Source organism: Sebastes fasciatus, chromosome 4 (genome assembly GCF_043250625.1).
Source record: "Sebastes fasciatus isolate fSebFas1 chromosome 4, fSebFas1.pri, whole genome shotgun sequence".
NCBI classification, from domain to species: domain Eukaryota; kingdom Metazoa; phylum Chordata; class Actinopteri; order Perciformes; family Sebastidae; genus Sebastes; species Sebastes fasciatus.
The window spans coordinates 26,074,566-26,094,460 of NC_133798.1; the positions used below are offsets into that span (position 1 = coordinate 26,074,566).

At 42.6% G+C, this 19,895-nt stretch overlaps 1 protein-coding gene across 10 annotated transcripts in view; it reads left to right on the forward strand.

The window, feature by feature from the left end:
- pclob (piccolo presynaptic cytomatrix protein b) overlaps positions 1–19,895 on the forward strand; it is a 72,441-nt gene that overhangs the window by 7,579 nt on the left and 44,967 nt on the right. For all 10 annotated transcript variants that reach the window (XM_074633191.1, XM_074633194.1, XM_074633193.1 and 7 more), the window contains 8 exons: positions 2,033–2,854; positions 3,493–4,365; positions 4,554–5,513; positions 6,204–7,130; positions 7,429–8,364; positions 9,130–10,299; positions 10,602–12,341; positions 13,027–14,031. In XM_074633191.1, coding sequence (XP_074489292.1) covers positions 2,033–2,854; positions 3,493–4,365; positions 4,554–5,513; positions 6,204–7,130; positions 7,429–8,364; positions 9,130–10,299; positions 10,602–12,341; positions 13,027–14,031 — 8,433 coding nt within the window. The remainder of the gene's footprint in view (positions 1–2,032; positions 2,855–3,492; positions 4,366–4,553; positions 5,514–6,203; positions 7,131–7,428; positions 8,365–9,129; positions 10,300–10,601; positions 12,342–13,026; positions 14,032–19,895) is intronic.

The following is a 19,895-nucleotide window of genomic DNA, read 5'->3' on the forward strand; positions in this document are numbered from 1 at the left end:
TATAAATTTGATGTATAAATTTGGAAACTAATTGCTTTTGTTTGGTTTCTCAATGTCTCCGAAGTGTTCAGTACTTAGATACAGAACGGTAGCACGCTCGTGATACTTGTGAATTAAGCTATTTGAAGATGTTCAGAGTGGATGCTTAAGTAGTTTTCATTTCATTGTGTTGAGTGTTACTCCCTAATGTTATAACTCAAATACATGAATAGATGACATGGCAGCAGGTTCAGGTTACAGAGTTCCAACTTATTACAGAAGCGTGTTTTAGATATTATATATAAAAAAAAAGATTTCTCATGAAATTGTATGAACAGATAAATTACACCGAGTAGATATAAACTGCGTCCACATCGGAGTGGTATTTGTCTTTGTTTTTTCTGGGCAGACATGTGAATTCTGTCAATGTCCGATCCTCAGACTAAAGTTGCAAAGCTGTGAAGCCGTTTTTATTCCATATCCTGCTCACTGAGCCTCTAGTCTCTACACAGCGAGACTGCTATGTGTCAGACCCTGGCAGACGAGGGCTACACTCACATACAAAAGCACCACAGGTGTCACCGTCTTTCCCTTTAGTCTTACAGCAGAAGTACAAAAAAAGGAGAGCTATGAATAACAGTTTTTTGAGGGGTAATCATGTTACCATTATTGCACGGTTACATATACTGTAGAATTTAAAGTGAATTCACGATTCTTGGAAAAAAAGTTTATCAGCCTTTTCGTTGACTGTTAAATACTGTTTATTGAGTTTAGAGAGACAAGATCCTTACTTGAACCCTCATCTTACCAACCTATTTAATATACAAGGACTAACGACTGGGGTCCCCGGGGCCCCCAAGAATAAACTACTGTGAGAAAATAGCAAGATGTTAATTTATTTCTTCTCAAAACATTATTAGTTATGCAATTAACGTCATCTGAAGGAAAAAAAATGATTTCTATTATTGTTTTAGGAAAGTTAGTTAATTTGCATATTGTGTAAAACGAAAATAGACAGAGCACATGAGGAGATCTGTGTCTGTCTTTAGTGTGCCACTTCCCCCCTGATAGTGTGGGATACTTAAAATTAGGACCCATAGCAGACATGCTATCTATTCTGTTTATCTATTTAAAACTGCATAGGCTGCAATTGGGTGCTTTTGACTAGGGTTCCCCTTGGAACCCAAATACATTGGTCTTTTCAAAAAGGTCTAATTAAAACAGAAAACAATGATATTAAGTCATTTGGAACAAATTAATTGACAAAGTCATGAAAAATTGCAATGATAGAATAAAGCACCTGTGATATACGACAAAAAGTAAACCTCTGGGATCTGCGGGGACTCCAGTCAGTAGGATGAGGGTTAAAAACTGTATTCAGAAACACACACTCACATACACACCTCATGGGGATTGTCTTGTAGGGGATACCACATGCATGGTAAATGCATACTGAAGCACAAAGGACTTGACACTTGACTCTGTAATTCAATGCACAGTTAGTAGGCTACCCCGCCAAGGACAGTCCAAGGCTACTTGATCTGGTGATGCTGCTTAAAGTAATGGCTTTAAACAGGGTGATCAGCATGGGGAGATCCTTCTGTGAAAGTGGGTGTTTTTAGATATGTAAACCACTGAAACTTTGGCAGTACTGTCACTTGGCTTACTTTTTTATAAGCTTACATTTGCACTGTTGTGATGACAGAATTAGTTGATTATATCAAACACATTTAGTTAAATACAAACATCTTCAATACTGCGCCAAAGAGTGGATGTTACCAAAAGCACAAACAAGAACTAAGCTGGGTGGTGTGTTTCTCAGATCATACAGCTTATCAAGATTACATATGCCTCATGAGTCAATATTTAGAGCAATCCACAGAGTCTGCTCACTGTATCCCGTGATTCTTTGTGTGTATGTGTGTGTGTTTTCCTGTCAGAATAGGACACCTTGACTCCTAACTTCTCTATTTCTTTTTTAGTTTAGAGCTTTCATTGTGATTTGCTATTACTAAATCATGTATAATTTGTTTATTTGTTGTGTTTTTTTAAGGGAAAGGAGTGGCTTTGTCTAAACTGCCAGGTGAAACGAGCTGCTGGCGGAATCGAACCTCAGAAAGAAAATCCCTCATTTAGAAAAACTACTCCAGCGCAGCCTGCACTACAAAAGACTTCTGCACCAGGCTCTCCTCAGAGGAAAGTATCGACACCTGCAGCACCACCAGCCAAGGCTGAAGCTGCTAAAGGACCAGACAGTCATAAAGATGCCAGCCCAGCTCCTGGTCAGAAAACACCTCAGGAGAGTCGGAAGACAGCTCCTCAGAAACAACCGGACCAGACGAGCCAAACTGCACAAAAGCAGGGGAATGCCGCCGCCGCAGCTCCACAGCAAGAGTCAGGAGGGTTCTTTGGTTTTGGAGGTCCTAAGAGTCAGCCCGATGCCCCAAAGCCCGCTGTGGCTGGGAAGATGTTTGGTTTTGGATCTTCCATCTTCAGTTCAGCGTCAACTTTGATAACCTCAGCTGTTCAAGATGAGTCAAAAACTACACCACCAGTTTCTCCCAAAATGCCTGCTGCAAAGGACTCCAAATCCCCCGCTGCCAAGAAACCAGAACAGGAGAAGAAAGCAGAACAACCCCAGCAGGCCAAGAGTTCTCCATCAGTACAACCGAAAGCGGCCAAACCTCCATCAGAGCCGCCAAAGAAAGCATCGGCTTCCCCAGGTGTTTCCAGAGCAGGCCCGTCTACCTGTCCTCTCTGTAAACTGGAACTCAACGTGGGCTCTAAAGATCCTCCCAACTACAACACCTGTACAGAGTGCAAAAACACTGTCTGTAACCAATGTGGATTTAATCCCATGCCAAATGTTAAAGAGGTAAGACAAGAGCTCTTTAGATTACAGAAAAGTTACTTGAACAATGATTTTTTTTTTTTTTATGAACCCATTTGTGCCCAAAGACTATATTTAGTATGATGAGGAAAATGCCACAACATTTGTTCTGATTGGTCAAAAGTCTTGAAATTCGGTACGAACGTACTTTGGGCAAGTATCTAACAGTACAACTTTGGAATTTTTAGATCACATGAAAAATCAAACTTTTATCAATAGTAAAAGTCACGATTTTTGGAAAATTAGGAAAAACATTTTGTTTATTAAATGTTTTCCAAAAGATTTTCTCTGTCATACTATATTTGGGCACATGGGACTACTGCTTTTCCCAAAATATAATGGAGTCTATTGCAAAAACAGTTGCCCCATGTGCCCAAATATTAGATATAGTATATGAAAAGCTCACTTTTTGGCCAAAATGGTTTGACCGATTTTTAAAACCTTTTCACATTTCTGCTTAGGCAAGCCCAGAGATCACTTAAACCAAAATTTAAATTTCAGGTGCAGGCACAAATGGGTTAATATTATAAATTATCTATTGTTCGAATTAAATTAGAAGTACCATACTTTCAATTGTGCAATAACACTGATCTTAATGTTACTTATTGTTTGCACTGCTACAGGAGACGGAGTGGTTGTGTCTCAACTGCCAGATGCAGAGAGCACTCGGAGCCTCTGAGCCTCCAGGAACTCCCATGATGAAACTACAGGCCTCACCGAATAAAGTCCCTGCTCCTGCCAATGCCATAAATAAGGAAACGCCCCCACTAGATAAACCTCAGAAGAAAGACATTCAAACACCTGCTGAATCTAAACTAAAGCAGACCTCTGCACCGGGCTCCCCTCAGAGGAAACCAACAACACAAGCAGAGCAGCCAGCAAAGGCTGAAGTCGTGAAAGGACCAGAAAGTCAGAAACCCGTCAGCCCAGCTCCTAGTCCGAAAACTCCACAGGAGGGCCGAAAGACGGGTCCTCAGAAACCACCAGACCAGACAGGTCAAGCTGGACGTAAGCAGAGTAATACTACCTCAACTACACAAGAGGAATCCGGAGGGTTGTTTGGATTCGGCGGTCCTAAACCTCAACCTGATGTTGCAAAGCCCGCTGAATCACTGGGTGGAAAAATGTTTGGCTTTGGTTCCTCCATCTTTAGCTCTGCATCCACTTTAATAAACACATCACCACCGGTTTCTCCTAAGATGCCTGCTGCGAAGGCACCCAAATCACCTCTTGCTCAGAAACGAGAGCTAGAGAAGAAAGTAGAGCCCAAGACCTCTCCATCGCCACAAGCCAGAGTAGAAAAAGCTTCATCAGAGCCTCCAAAGGTTGCAGCTGCTTCCCCAGCTGTTCGCAAGGCAGGCCAGTCTACCTGTCCACTCTGTAAGGTGGGACTCAACTGTGGCTCCAAGGAACCTCCCAACTACAACACCTGTACTGAATGCAAGAACACCGTCTGTAACCAGTGTGGATTTAACCCAATGCCAAATGTATCCGAGGTAATAATTGCCAATTTACTTTGAAATTACAATAAAATACATAATTATGAAGGCTGAAAGTAACATATGACAGCCCATTATTGAACAGGAATACACCATAAACTCTACATATGTTGACATAGTGAAGTGATTGCATGCAGGTGTTGTAAATGTTTCATATTTTAATGTGACATATTTTCTTTTTGCAGGTAAAGGAATGGTTATGCCTGAACTGTCAGATGCAGAGAGCTCTTAGTGCATCTGAACCTCCTATGAAACCTCACAGTGCAGCTAACAAAACGTCTCCAGCTGCTGTGCATCAGAAGATAACCGCTCCCAACCAAGTGGAAACTCTAAAGAAGGAGGTATCGAAATCTGATGCACCTTCAAAGATGGAGACTCCAGTGACTGATGCACTTCAAAAGAAGGGCGGCCCCACACCAGGTTCTCCTCAGAAGACACAGGCTGCAGCAGTAACACAGCCAACTAAGGCTGCTAAAGGACCAGAACGTGACTCACAGGCTAGCCCGACTCCTGGTCAGAAAACTCCTCTGGATGTCCGGTCAGGTTCCCAGAAAGCAACTGACCAGGCAAGTCAACCTGGACTAAAACAGAGTAAGGTCACCCCAGACACAAAGCAGGACTCAGGAAACCTCTTTGGCTCGAGTGGTCCTAAACCAGGGCCTGATGCTTCAAAAACAACAGAGTCCGTAACTGGGAAGATGTTTGGCTTTGGCTCCTCCATTTTCAGCTCGGCATCGACTTTGATAACATCAGCTGTCCAGGATGAATCTCGTACTACACCGCCAGGCTCTCGTAAGATGTCTGCACCAGTACAAGTCTCTCCCAGGATTTCTCCAAAAGGCACACCGGCAGTTTCTCCCAAAATGTCGCCAGCAAGAGAGCCCAAAACGCTTGTTCAGAAAAAAACAGAGCAGGAGAAGAAACCAGAAGAATCCCACCAGGTCAAAGAGGCCAAAGCTCCATTACAGCCACCAAAGTCAGCAACGGCCCCCCAAACATCTCCTAATGCAAGCCAGGCCGCCTGTCCACTGTGTAAGATCGAGCTTAACATCGGCTCCAAGGACCTTCCAAACTACAACACCTGTACTGAGTGCAAGACCACCGTCTGTAACCTATGTGGATTCAACCCAATGCCTATGGTAGAGGTAAGTGAAGGAATACATAAACAAGAAATAATTTATATTATTAATATGCTGGATGCATTTACACTATATCTGTTTATTAATCTGTGATTTTTACAATTAACTCACTGACCTGCTGTACAGTTTTGAGGAGCCTTTTCCTCTAAATACTCAGGTCAGTGTCTAGAAGGTAACCCACAAGCGAGTCTCGCTGCCCGATGATGTATCCTAACCCTTAACCATTCAAGGTCAATGCCTAACCTGAACCATTCAAGGTCAATGCCTAACCTTAACCATTCAAGGTCAATGCCTAACCTTAACCATTCAAGGTCAATGCCTAACCTTAACCATTCAAGGTAAATTCCAAACATTAACTATTCGAGGTCAACGCCTAACCTTAACTATTCAAGGTCAACGCCTAACCTTAACTATTCAAGGTCAATGCCTAACCTTAACCATTCGAGGTTCATTCCAAACCTTAAGTATTCAAAGTCAATGCCTAAATTGAACCATTTAAGGTCAATGCCCAACCGTAACTATTCAATCTCAATGCCTAACCTTTAACCATTTGAGGTCAATGCCTAACGTTAACCATCTCGCAAGAGTTTCACAACTTGGGTTACCTTCTAGACACGACCAAACACTCAGGTTGTTGTGAATTGCTGCAATTCCTAATTCCAAAGCAACACATAACTGGTTTCTACTGTATTTTAGGTGAATGAGTGGCTTTGTCTCAACTGTCAGATGAAAAGAGCAGTTGCAGCCTCTGAGTCCTCGGGGCCTCCCACATTGAAGTCCCAAACATCACCCAGTAAAGTTCCTTCACCCGCTGCCATCCAGTTGAAGGATTCTTCCAAACCAACCACACCTCAAAAGAAGGACAGTCCAGGCCTTGACGTTCAAAAGAAGGAGACCTCAGAACCAGTCTCACCACAGAGAAAACCGTCTACGCCAGCAGTGCAGCCAGGTAAACCTGAAGCTGCTACTGCACCTATGAAACAGGCCAGCCCAGCACCTGATCGTAAAACACCACAAGAGAGACAGAAGACAGCAGATCAGGCAGGCCAACCTGGAGGTAAGCAGCCTGATGCTGTAAAACCTGCAGAGACAAATAGGCAAGCTGAACGTAAGCAGAGTAACGCCGCAGCAGCGACACAGCAACAGTCAGGAGGCTTCTTTGGTTTCGGCGGTGGTAAAACTCAACCCGATGCTGCAAAGCCGGCAGAGTCAGCGACTGGGAAAATGTTTGGCTTTGGCTCTTCCATCTTCAGTTCTGCGTCCACTTTGATAACCTCAGCTGCTCAGGACCAGCTCAAGACCACTCCACCAGTTTCTCCTAAGATGTCTCCGGCAAAGTCCCCGAGTGCCCAGAGGTTGGAGCAGCAGAAGAAAACAGAGCCACCCCAGCAGACCAAGACACCTCCAGCAGGACAGGCCAAAGTGGACAAAGCTCCATCAGAGCCTCCGAAGGCTGCAGCAGCCTCCCAAGTAGCTGTCAAACCAGGCCAGTCTAACTGTCCACTCTGTAAGGTGGAACTCAACGTGGGCTCCAAGGATCCGGCCAACTACAACACCTGCACTGAATGCAAGAACACCGTCTGCAACCAGTGTGGATTCAACCCAATGCCAAGTGAAACAGCGGTAAGACTAGAGAAAACTAATCTTATTACAGTTTTATTTTACATTTAACTGCTGACAGACTTGAAAGAATTACACCACATATACTTTTTTCAAAGTGTCCCCTGCTGGCTCTTCACTGCGTTCAATTTATGCATGCATTCATTCATTATTTTCTGGGTATATTAACCATTAAAATCCCCTTTTGGATTAGATTTATAACAGCTGCTGAAATATAACAGAAAAATACTCACTTCCTCATATGAATATAAAACAATTATTTACAGATTATAATGGAACTTTTCTTTTTCATTTTCATAAGGTGAAGGAGTGGCTGTGTCTCACCTGCCAGACGCAGCGGGCTCTAGGACCAACACAGCCCAAAGGAGTTGCTTCTGTCAACTCTCAGATATCTGCAAAACCCCAAAATAAAGACGTCATCGGCCCAGCTGAACCTGAGAAGAAAGACTCACCTCAGAGGAAACTGTCTGTAACAGCACAGCCAGCTACAGCCGAGGCTGCTCACAAGCCAGACGGTCAGAAACAGCTCAGCCCAGTTCCTTCTCAGAAGAGACCACAGGAGCCCCAGAAAACACCAAGTCCGAATAAATCACCAGACCAGACCAGGCAGGCTGAACGTAAGCTGAGTAACGCTGCAGCAGCGACACAGCAACAGTCAGGAGGCTTCTTTGGTTTCGGTGGTGGTAAAACTCAACCCGATGCTGCAAAGCCGGCAGAGTCAGCGACTGGGAAAATGTTTGGCTTTGGCTCTTCCATCTTCAGTTCTGCGTCCACTTTGATGACCTCAGCTGCTCAGGACCAGCTCAAGACCACTCCACCAGTTTCTCCCAAGATGTCTCCGGCAAAGTCCCCGAGTGCCCAGAGGCTGGAGCAGCAGAAGAAAACAGAGCCACCCCAGCAGACCAAGACACTACCAGTTTCTCCCAAGATGTCCCCAGCAAAAGAGATCAAATCCCCTGCTGCCCAGAAGAAGGAACAACAGACGAAGCCAGAACAACCCCAGCAGACCAGGACACCTCCATCGGTACAGACCAAAGTGGACAAAGCTCCATCAGAGCCTCCAAAGGCTCCAGCAGCTTCCCAAGTAGCTGTCAAACCAGGCCAGTCTACCTGTCCACTCTGTAAGGTGGAACTCAACGTGGGCTCCAAGGATCCACCCAACTACAACACCTGCACCGAATGCAAGAACACCGTCTGTAACCTGTGTGGATTCAACCCAATGCCAAATGTGTCCGAAGTAAGTGAGATTCACTCAAGATGAAACCCGGTCTCACGAGAAGGCGTATAAATAGCATGACATACACAGACATTCTGCGTGTCATGAGGACGCATTTTAGGCAATTTGCATGTCAGGTGTACGCCACGCAACAAAACTACAGTAACATTTGTAGTTAAGTTGAGGCAACAAAACCACAAACGTCATGGTTGGGCTTGAAATAAGTACATAAACTAAGTAAAATATGTACAGAAACAACGTAACGTAAGTACGGAAAACACATCACAAACGTCACTAATGTAACTTACAAAACAAAACACCGGTTTCCTGATTTAAAGTTGTGTGTTTGTTGGACCCATCCACCTCTCTACCCACCCGCCATAAATGGTCTTTCTCGCTTTTTATTCTATTTCACTAGCTCTGAGCTTGGCATATTTACTCAGTTGCGTTTATATCACAGTCAGTAGAGACTACATGGTGTACAAATGGCAAAAGGTAGAAAAGCGTTGTTAAATGCCTTGCAGATTATCTTGTCATGCTTACGCCTTTTGTGCAAACGGGCAGCAAGATGTGTGTATTCCATAAAATACCTACATTTTATACAGGTTTTATTTTACATTCAACATATATAATGGCACTCTATAAATGATGATGTGGTGTACCTAAAGTAAAATGTAGAAATGTATGCATACCACCTTTCACTGTGCTGTCGTATAATGTTATCGTGTAAACCCTTTAATGTTTTAAAGACACACAAACTCAAAATAAAATGTTTTTTTCCCTTAGGTGAAGGAGTGGTTGTGTCTGACCTGTCAGATGCAAAGAGCTCTGGCAGCAGCCGAATCAGCGGAGCCTCCACTGATGAAACCCCCGGCATCGCCCAACAAAGTGCCCACACCTGCTACTGCTCAGAAAGACGCCACTGCCAGTCAAAAGAAAGACATTATTTCCACACAAAAAGTAGTAGAAGTGCCAGAGAAAAATCAGAAGGACAGTCCAACACCAGGCGCGCCACAAAAGAAAGAAGAAGCTAAACCTTCATTTCAAATTCCCAAAACATCAGCCACTGCCCCACTTCCTGCAAAAGACACCCCAGGTACTGTTTCAGCCCCAACTAAAGAGGAGAAAGCTGCTTTACCACTTACCAAGGAGGTTCCAACCTCCGCTGCACCTCTCATTAAAGAGACGACAGCTGTAGTTTCAGACCCCAATAAACCTGTCAGAACAGATAGTGAAACTTCTCTCCAGAAGAAAAAAGATATCGCTCCACCAAGTTCCCCTGCACCTAAAGAAGTATCAGAAAAGAAAGAAGAGAAAGCTGAAATAGTTCAGAAATCAGCTGATAAACCAGTCACATCCGCTGATGAAGCATCCCTTGCTAAATCTGCTCCTCCAGCAGCACAGCCAACGAAACAAGAATCAGGAGGTTTCTTCGGCTTCGGTAGTCCTAAATCTCCGCGCGCTGCCTCAAAAACAACTGAAGCTGTGACTGGGAAGATGATGGGATTTGGTTCATCCCTCTTCAGCTCTGCATCCACCTTGATAACATCCGTTAAGGAGGAGTCCCGCATAACACCACCAACTTCCCGCAAAATGTCTGCCCCGGCGCAAGTCTCTGGCAAGATTTCTCCAAAGTCCAGCCCCCCGGTTTCTCCGAGGATGACTCCAGCAAAGGAGGCTAAACCGCCTGCCGCTCAGAAACCAGATGCGGAAAAGATACCAGGCTTACCTCAGCAGGCCAAGGCTCCTCCATCAGAACAGGCCAAAGTGGACAAAGGTCCATCAGAGTCTACAAAACCAGAAGCTGCTCCTAAAGTGGGCCCGTCTTCTTGTCCACTCTGTAAAGTGGAACTTAACCTGGGCTCCAAAGATCCTCCCAACTACAACACCTGCTCTGACTGCAAAGCCACTGTCTGCAGCAAGTGTGGATTTAGTCCTATGCAAAATGTAACAGAGGTAATTAAATGACTAAATACTTAACTTCATGTAGAATTATGGCTGTTGAGTGATAGGTTTAATTTTTGGTTGAAATTTTGAAACAGAAAGGACGACTAAATTGTTAGTTGTAAGTTGACTGTCCTTGTTTCCATGTCCTTTTAATTACATTTAATGGAAATTGAAATGTGTTTCTCTAATCTCTGTTGTCACTCCCAGATAAACAAACTACTTATTTGGACCAATACAACAAAGTGCTATATTGAGAGTTTGTTATTAACAAGTGTAAATAATCATACATATGTTCTGTGTTTGTTTTTCAGCTGAAGGAATGGCTTTGTCTCACCTGCCAGATGCAGAGAGCACTTGGAGCTTCTGAACCTCTAGGCCTTCCCATGATGAAACCCAAACCCTCACCAAGCAAAGAGCTCCCTGCCACCACACAGGAGACAGAGACCCCAGTGTCAACTTCTCAGGAGGACATCTGTAAACCAGCTGCATCCAAAAACAAGCTTGTTAATGTTGCCACACCTAAAGACACTGAATCCTCAGCTCTCGGTGCACCGACAAAGAAAGTTACCGATGCAGCTGCTTCATTGCCTGACAAAACTGTTCCATCCGCTACTGCAAAGACTGACGTATCACCGGCTTCACAAAAGCATCCTGGAGAGACACCCGAAGGACAACCAGGTACACCGCCACAACAGCCTCCAAAAACTGTGACCTCTACTGCTCCTCCACCTGGTCCAGAGGCAGCAAAGCCACCCCAACAACAGCCTCCAAAAGCTGTGACTTCTACTGCTCCTCCACCTGGTCCAGAGGCAGCAAAGCCACCCCCACAACAGCCTCTAAAAACTGTGACCTCTACTGCTCCTCCACCTGGTCCAGAGGCAGCAAAGCCACCCCCACAACAGCCTCTAAAAGCTGTGACCTCTACTGCTCCTCCACCAGGGCCAGAGGCAGCAAAGCCACCCCCACAACAGCCTCTAAAAGCTGTGACCTCTACTGCTCCTCCACCAGGTCCAGAGGCAGCAAAGCCACCCCCACAACAGCCTCTAAAAGCTGTGACCTCTGCTGCTCCTCCACCAGGTCCAGAGGCAGCAAAGCCACCCCCACAACAGCCTCTAAAAGCTGTGACTTCTACTGCCCCTCCACCAGGTCCAGAGGCAGGAAAGCCACCCCCACAACAGCCTCTAAAGGCTGTGACCTCTGCTGCTCCTCCACCAGGTCCAGAGGCAGCAAAGCCACCCCCCCAACAGCCTCTAAAAGCTGTGACCTCTGCTGCTCCTCCACCAGGTCCAGATGCAGGAAAGCAACCCCCCCAACAGCCTCCAAAAGCTGTGACCTCTACTGCTTCTCCACGTGGTCCAGAGGCAGGAAAGCCACCACCACAACAGCCTCCAAAAGCTGTGACCTCTACTGCTCCTCCACCTGGTCCAGGGGCAGGAAAACCACCGCCACAACAGCCTCCAAAAGCTGGTACCTCTCCAGCCAAATCGGCACCACCACCAGCTCAGCCTGCAAAACAATCCTCAGGTGGCTTGTTTGGTTTTGGTGCTCCTAAAACACCACCTACAGCAGCAAAGTCTGCTGAGTCTGTGACTGGAAAGATGTTTGGCTTTGGGTCGTCTTTCTTAAGCTCCGCATCCACTTTGATAACCTCAGCTGTCCAGGATGAATCTAAAACTACACCACCGACGCCACGTAAGATGTCAACTACAGCCCAGGTCTCTCCTAGATCTACACCGCCAGCCTCTCCTAAAATGTTACCCGCAAAGGACACCAAGCCGCCCTCTGTCCAGAAAACTGAGGAGAAGAAACCAGAGAAACCACAGCAGGAAAAGACTCCTTCAACAGTACAAGCCAAAGTGGCTCCGTCAGAGCCCCCCAAGGCACCAAAGGACATCCAAGGTGCTTCAAAAGCAGCTCCGTCCACCTGTCCTCTCTGTAAGGTCGACCTCAACATGGGCTCCAAGGATCCTCCCAACTACAACACCTGCACAGCATGCAAGATGACCGTCTGCAACCTTTGTGGATTTAATCCCATGCCTAATACAGGAGCGGTAAGTGCAACAAATTTCATTTTTCATGTCATTTTTTGTTTTTTTCAATGTGAATTTAATACAATGCCAGTTGTGGCAGAGGTAAATCACTGTCCTCACAAGTGTTGTCTTTGCTTTCACTTTATTTATTGATAGATTTAGCATTGAATTGTCATTTTACAAATTTGTCCAACATCGTTTATGGGCCTTGTAGTGGCCATTCTTGATTTAATGTTACATTTTTATATATTGTTTAATAATTAATAGGTTGCAAGGTTTAAATAGCTAAGATTCATTTTGATGTTGATACATATGTGTATTTTTATTAGTGTATTTTAAGTGCTAAAACAAGGATTTTTATTTATGTAATACCACACAAAGTTTTTGCCACTGAAAAAAAACTCCTCGACATACATTGGTGGTTTGTACAGCAGGTTTATTCCATCCATCTTATCAGTAAATATAAAGACCTACATAATTAAGAATCAACTGATTTTATCTTTACATGATTATAGTTATTATGGATGAATAAATACATTATCCATGACATGAAGATGCTTGAAGTAGTTGAATATTCTGTACTCTTTTTAGTGATGAAATTAACTTTAAATTTGTCCTGTAAAATATTTTCCCCTTGGTTTGTTAAAACACTGTGTTGTTACTTGTGTTTCAACAATAATTTATACATTTTATTGCACTTTTTCAGGTAAAAGAATGGCTTTGTCTGAACTGCCAGATGCAGAGAGCCCTGGGAGCAGCTGAGCCCACCGGCGGTCCTGTAGTGAAACCACAGCCCTCCCCAAGCAAGGCTCCTGTCTCTGAACAGAAGGATATACCAACATTAGTCCAGAAGGAGAAGTCTACAGAATCTACAGCAGTCAAAAAGGAGGTCACTCAAGCAACTCCACAGAAAAAAGAACCCCCCAAAGCTGAAGCCTCGGTGCCGACTTCAGCCCAAAGGACGGAGACACCACGACGAGGTTCTATGCAAAAGACGCAGGTCCTTTCAGGCGCTGAACGAGGACAAGGCCAGGATGTGGCTGGCCAGCAGCAGCCAGTCGGGAAACCCTCACAAGTGCAGCCTTCTCCAAAGCCAGATGTCAAGGCAGGTCCTGCAAAACAAGAAGCTGGAAAACCACCACAACCGCCCTCAAAATCTGCCACTCCTCCTGCAAAATCTGCACCACCACCTGCAGCTCAGCCTGCTAAACAGGAGTCAGGAGGCTTCTTTGGCTTTGGTGGTCCTAAAACACAACCTGTTGCTGCTGCAAAGCCTGCAGAGTCAGTGACTGGGAAGATGTTTGGCTTTGGTTCCTCTATCTTCAGCTCTGCATCTACATTGATAACCTCAGAACCTAAAACTACACCACCTACTCCACGTAAGATGTCCACTACTGCCAGTGTCTCTCCTAAAGCTACGCCTCCAGTTTCTCCTAAGATGCCCCTTGCAAAAGACACCAAACCACCTGCTGTTGAGAAATCAGCGCCACCTCAACAGGCCAAGCCGGCTCCATCAGCGCAGACCAAAGTGGAGAAAGCTCCACCCGAGCCTCCGAAAGTTGCTCCTAAAGCAGCTCCATCCACCTGTCCACTCTGTAAGGTTGACCTCAACGTGGGCTCCAAGGATCCTCCCAACTACAACACCTGCACCGAATGCAAGAACACCGTCTGCAACCTTTGTGGATTTAACCCCATGCCTCATACAGGAGCGGTAAGTGCAATACATTTCATTTCACATGTCATTTTTAGTTTTTGTTTTTTTTAGGTTTGGCCTTGATTTTCCCTTCTGATTTCCAACGCAAACCGTGGAGTTGCCTCATGTTCAGTTGACAGGAGTGATTATTATGACTTGGTGTTATTTGTTTTACTGGACCGTGACGAGGGCACCGGTTTTTAATATTCATGTCTGATACTGAGCAGCAAAACAACAGTAAGGCCACTTCAGAGTGACAGAGAAGCTGCATCCATATGCATACGCTTCAACACCTTTCAGAGCTTGACACAACTTGACACTGTAGTCAAATACACAGGGCAGAGAGCATACATTACAAATTATTTGGATACTCTAGTGAATATAGAGTAAAGATGAATGAATTGACAAATTTATAAAAATGCAGCTGAAGAAAAATTACCATTAAGGTCTTTAGGTTTCATGGTGTCTAATGTCTAATATGCTCCTTACTGCTTTTGTTTGGCACTAATGTCATCTCCGCTTGGGGAGATTCAAACATGTTCAGCTTCAGTAAATCACAACGTTGCTGTTGATACATGGTTTTCTTTCATACCAATAGTAAAGCACAGCATTTTTATTCATTTATTCATTTATTTGACAGGGACAATACATGTACATGTTACATTTAAATAAAGTGAAACCGATGCAAGGACTTCTAGCCGTAGCTAATTTGCAGACCTTGTCCCTGGTTAGGCTTTTAAGAAATACAATTACATAATGCCACATCATGCATTACAATCAATTTACATATGTATGTTCCCTATCAGAGATCAGTGGCCGCAGGTTTGGTTTAGTTTCAGCCAGTGTTTCACCGTTTCATTAAATGTTTTCAGATGAAACAGTGGCTGAAACTAAACCAATCAGCGATCATTGATCTCTGATAGGGAACAGCTCCAAAGTATTCTGAACAGCTGCCTTATGTTTTGTAATACTTAACGTACATGTCAGAGATATCATTGTTTGCCCTTCATAAAGCAATGCCACTTGGGCAACTGAGCATATAAATGACATGATCGTATCACAGCTTATCAAACAGTTTATTTGATTGTTCTTATTTATTGAAGGGCACTATATTTTGTATTATGAAGTTGTTATTGTCCTTGCTGTTTAGTGTTAATTCTTGTGCAGTCAAGGACACCTTCTTTTGGGTTGGAGTGTGCCAGCAATGCCATTGATTTTAGGGATGTAATATATAGTATATAAACATAGAGTTGAATAGATCGGCCCTATTGTCACCTTTAACCGATCCATTATCGGTGCATCCCGAATTGATTTTTTGTACTTTTTCTGTGTTATTACACTGTGGAATATCTTCTGCAATGTAAAGGGTGGACGAACTGGGAGGTTGGCTGTCGTACATTTCTATTATTTCTATTGAAAATGTGGTACACAATAGGCTGAATTTCACCCCATTGTTAATTTGATTTCTTGGCATATGTGTGATGCAATAAAAGATGAATGTGCCACAGTAGAGAAAGTATACGGAGAGCTTGCTTGAATTGGTTTCCAGACTGTGGCTTTGAACAGAGGTCTGTGCGCAGTTTATTAATGCAATCTATTTTAATTATTGACCTACTCTAAGAGGTCTCAAGTAAAATTAAAAACATATTATAATGCAGGCTATGTGGTGGCTGCTCTGCGTGGCCTGAGTCATTGCGTAACGGCTCATGAGAAGGCTGGCCTCAGCAGACCGGCAGCACTGAAAATGTATAAAAGTGATTGAGGGTTGTGCAACAGCATTAGTGAGATGGGATCTGCTGCCATAGCTGCCAGGGAATCTCCGGCCCCCGTGAGAGATCTGAGATGGCAAAGCCCTGTGATATGCCAATAACCAGAGGTGAAGCAGATTAAGTCCAACGCAACACGGTGCAGTACATTAGGGCTTCAGACATTTCCTCTCAGGCCATCTGCTCTCTCGCAGACCGGTGGCTCCATATAATTCAGTTTATGTGGGTGGCAGTCGCACAAGTGTCTTCCTGCTTTGTGACGTACTATTGTTGTATGCTTGGCGTGTGTGTGTCTCGTGTAGCCTTTTCATATTCTATATGTTAGGTGCAGCTGAACAGCTCTCATTCCCATGTAGGGTTGGCCTGGTTTTCTGGCAAACAGAGTTAGCAGTTAATTCCTTAAATAATTAGTTAGATGGGTTTTGTCCGACCCATCGAGAGTGATTTGGTGAAAACGTGAAAAGGGTTTTTATTCGTCTCTCTTAGTTATTTCAGTGGTCAGATGCTCTGCAAGTATTAATGAAACGGTACAATTCAATAATGTGCCACGTCAGTCATGTTAGTCATTTTACTGGAGGCTTTTGAATAAGGTCATCTTTGATGCTAATACATTCATATTGTGAGATCCTATTAAACAGGAGACAAAGTTGGTTACATTAAATCAGGAAAAATATGTAGAAAAAGACATTGGGAACACTCATAATAACCATCACTTATAAATGGTAAATTGATAGTTAATAAACTTAGATAGTAGTTATATTACTGTTAACAAACTATTAAATTATAATTAATGTTTACTAATTATTAGTAATGCTGTAATTTATGGTATTTTAATAGTTAATCGTTGCACACATTATAACATATTTTATACTATATTAAGTATTTGTTAGTGAGTACTAAATGATTTCTCAACCTTTAAGAAATTGTTTTTAAAACATCTATAAACATTACATAGATAGATATTTGTAACACTTTGTTAATGGTTAATAACTGGTTTGTAAACTGTCTTTAAACATTATTTGGATAGCTATTATAAAGTTGCAACTGATGATTATAATACCTTGTTAAATGGTTAATAAATACTTTGTAAAGCATATATAAATAATATTTAGATAGTTAATAGTTTGTCAATGGTTAATAATTAGTTTCTGGTCCATCTATCTATGTAATGTTTATAGATTACAAACAATTTCTTAAAAGTTTACAAATCATTTGGTAATCACTAACAAATATTTAATATAGTATATAAAATGTCATAATTTGTACAACAATAAACTGTTAAGAAATAGTTTACTAATATAATCAGATTGTAATTGTTATCTCTTATTAGCTATGATACAATATATAATTTATAAACAAATGATTTCATATTACACAAACTACTGATAAAATATATGACAAATTATAGCACTACTAATAGAAGTAAACATTATTGATCATCTTTTCATTGTTTGTTAACAGTAAAGTAACTAAGTTTAATTCACTAGCAATGTACCATTGATAAATGATTGTTATTAAGTGTTACCTAAAGTATTTCTGGCCGACAGTTTCTATGAGAATGGGGACGATGTTCTTGCATCCGGTTGACTCGGTAAACAACAAAACTCATCTCTGTAGTAATCAAGTGGCTCTCTTCTTGTCTTTATTTCTGCCTTCAGTTTGGTTTCCCAGAGACAGATTACATTATTGTGGAGAAATAGAATACAAATAGAAATAAGAGATGTGCCTCTTATGTAATTGACACTTCTAACGTTTTTCGTGGACACCAGAGAGGGGGAAGAGCCTCCAGGGTGGACGCTGGATGGGGGAAGGGACAAGCGGGAATGATTGCTGCGGCTGTGTGTACGACAGAGATTCATTCCTCTTAATAGCCGTGGAAAACAGAAATAGCCTGGCCTTAACACCACTGGACAGGATGAGCCGCCATACTTAATGCTGTCCTACGACCCGCTTTATCCAAAGGGGCTGTGCCCGCCAGTTCTCCGTCGTGAACGTGTGTGGCTTTTTAGCAGAAGGGCAGAAATACCTCCTTTTTAAAATATGAAATAGGACTTGTAAGGTTGGAAAGATGAGGAGGCCACTTAAGGCAAAGTGAGCTCTGGCAGGGAGTCTATCCATTTTTCCTTTTGCCTTTTCTGCTTCAGCTGATGCCATCAAAAGCCTGGGAGTGACTGTTGTCTGATAAGTAGGACACACGTGTGTCGGGCTTTGCCAGCTAAAGCTTTGTGTGTGACAGATGAGACGGCATGAGTGATAGTTTCTCATTCATTTTCTAAAATGTTACCATGTGGCTTGGCTTGAAATAGATGATTAGTTTTTACAGTGCAAAGCAGTCTTTACCTTTTTATATTTTGTCTTAAAATTAGGGCTGTCAATCAATTAAAATGTTTAAATTGTGATTAATCGCATGATTGTCCATAGTTAATCATGATTAATCATGAATTAATTGCACATTTTTATCTGTTCAAAATGTACCTTAAAGGGAGATTTGTCAAGTATTTAATACTTATCAACATGGGAGTGGGCAAATATGCTTGCTTCATCCAAATGTATGTATATATTTATTATTGGAAATCAATTAACAACACAATACAATGACAAATATTGTCCAGAAACCCTCACAGGTACTGCATTTAGCATAAAAAATAATGTGCTCAAATCATCACAAACCAAACTGCAGCCCAACAGGCAACAATAGCTGTCAGTGTGTCAGTGTGCTGACTTGACTATGACTTGCCCTCAAACTGCATGTGATTATCATAAAGTGGGCATGTCTGTAAAGGGGAGACTCGTGGGTACCCATAGAACCCATCTTCATCACATATCTTGAGGTCAGAGGTCAAGGGACCCCTTTGAAAATGGCCATGCCAGTTTTTCTTCGCCAAAATTTTGTGTAAGTTTTGAGTGTTATTTAACCTCCTTCGCGACAAGCTAGTATGTCATGGTTGGTACTAATGGATTTCTTGGTTTTCTTGATTTCTTGGTTTTTGTAGTTTCATATGATGCCAGTATCTTCACTCTAGCTTTAAAACTGAGCCCGCTACAACCCTTTAAAGAAATTAGCGGCATTAAATCAAATTTGCATTAACGCATTATTATTGATTTAACTTTGACAGCCCAACTTAAAATATTAGTTAATTATAAGATCCATTGGAGGAATCAACTAACAAATATTCTGCAAAGCTTCCATGAGAGACTGATTCATTACAAAATGCAATATCTCTGACACACAGGCCCAAGCACAGAGTACGCTTAAACCTGCGATGTGACACTTCTGAAGTTTTTTCGTTAGCTCCAAAGTTTTATATTCTTCACACAGACCAGGTCTATCTGTAAGATGTTTTTTGCTGTAGGCCTGACAACCACAGACTGTTGGCCCCGTGATAAGGAGGAGACACCCCTGATGCACCTAGTGACAGTGTTAAAAATAGTCGCTCTGAGGAGGAGAGACTGAGCGCTGCCTACCTGCTGCATACCTACTCTCTTTTCACTTTTTTGGAAAGTGCAATGAGGCTGAGTGTTGCTAAAACTGAGTCGGCTCATGCTTTGAACACGATGCTGCGTTAGAACATTCTTGAAATAGTCTTATATCAGTGTGAACAATGAAGTCATTGTATTTATTCATTGTTTTTCAGTACAGGTTATTGTATTACTTTATTAGCTTTTGAGCGGACAGAGTATGTTTGATGTTTCATGAAGGCTGTGACACTTCTCCCTCAAGCTGCAATGATTTCCCTGAATATGAGAAAAGGATGTTGCTCTTTTAATACATGCTGTGGCTTTCTGTCAGAGCAGAAGAAATAGGACATCACTAAAGAGGTTCGACTTTGTTTAAGTACCTCGTAGTAGGGCAGGACGATAATGCAATATGATAATTTATCATCTTTCAGTGGAATTGTATCCAGATGACATCATATAGAGATATCACGATACACAATTACGTCGTCTAACATTGATAACAAGCACATAGTGACTCAAATTTCTCTGAAAATCTGATCATTTTGCAGTAAAATTCTTAATTAAATGCAAAAATACTCTTCATTGTCAAGTATTTAATACACACAGGATGCGATATCTTGATATATATTGTTTTCGAGATATGAAATGACCTATATC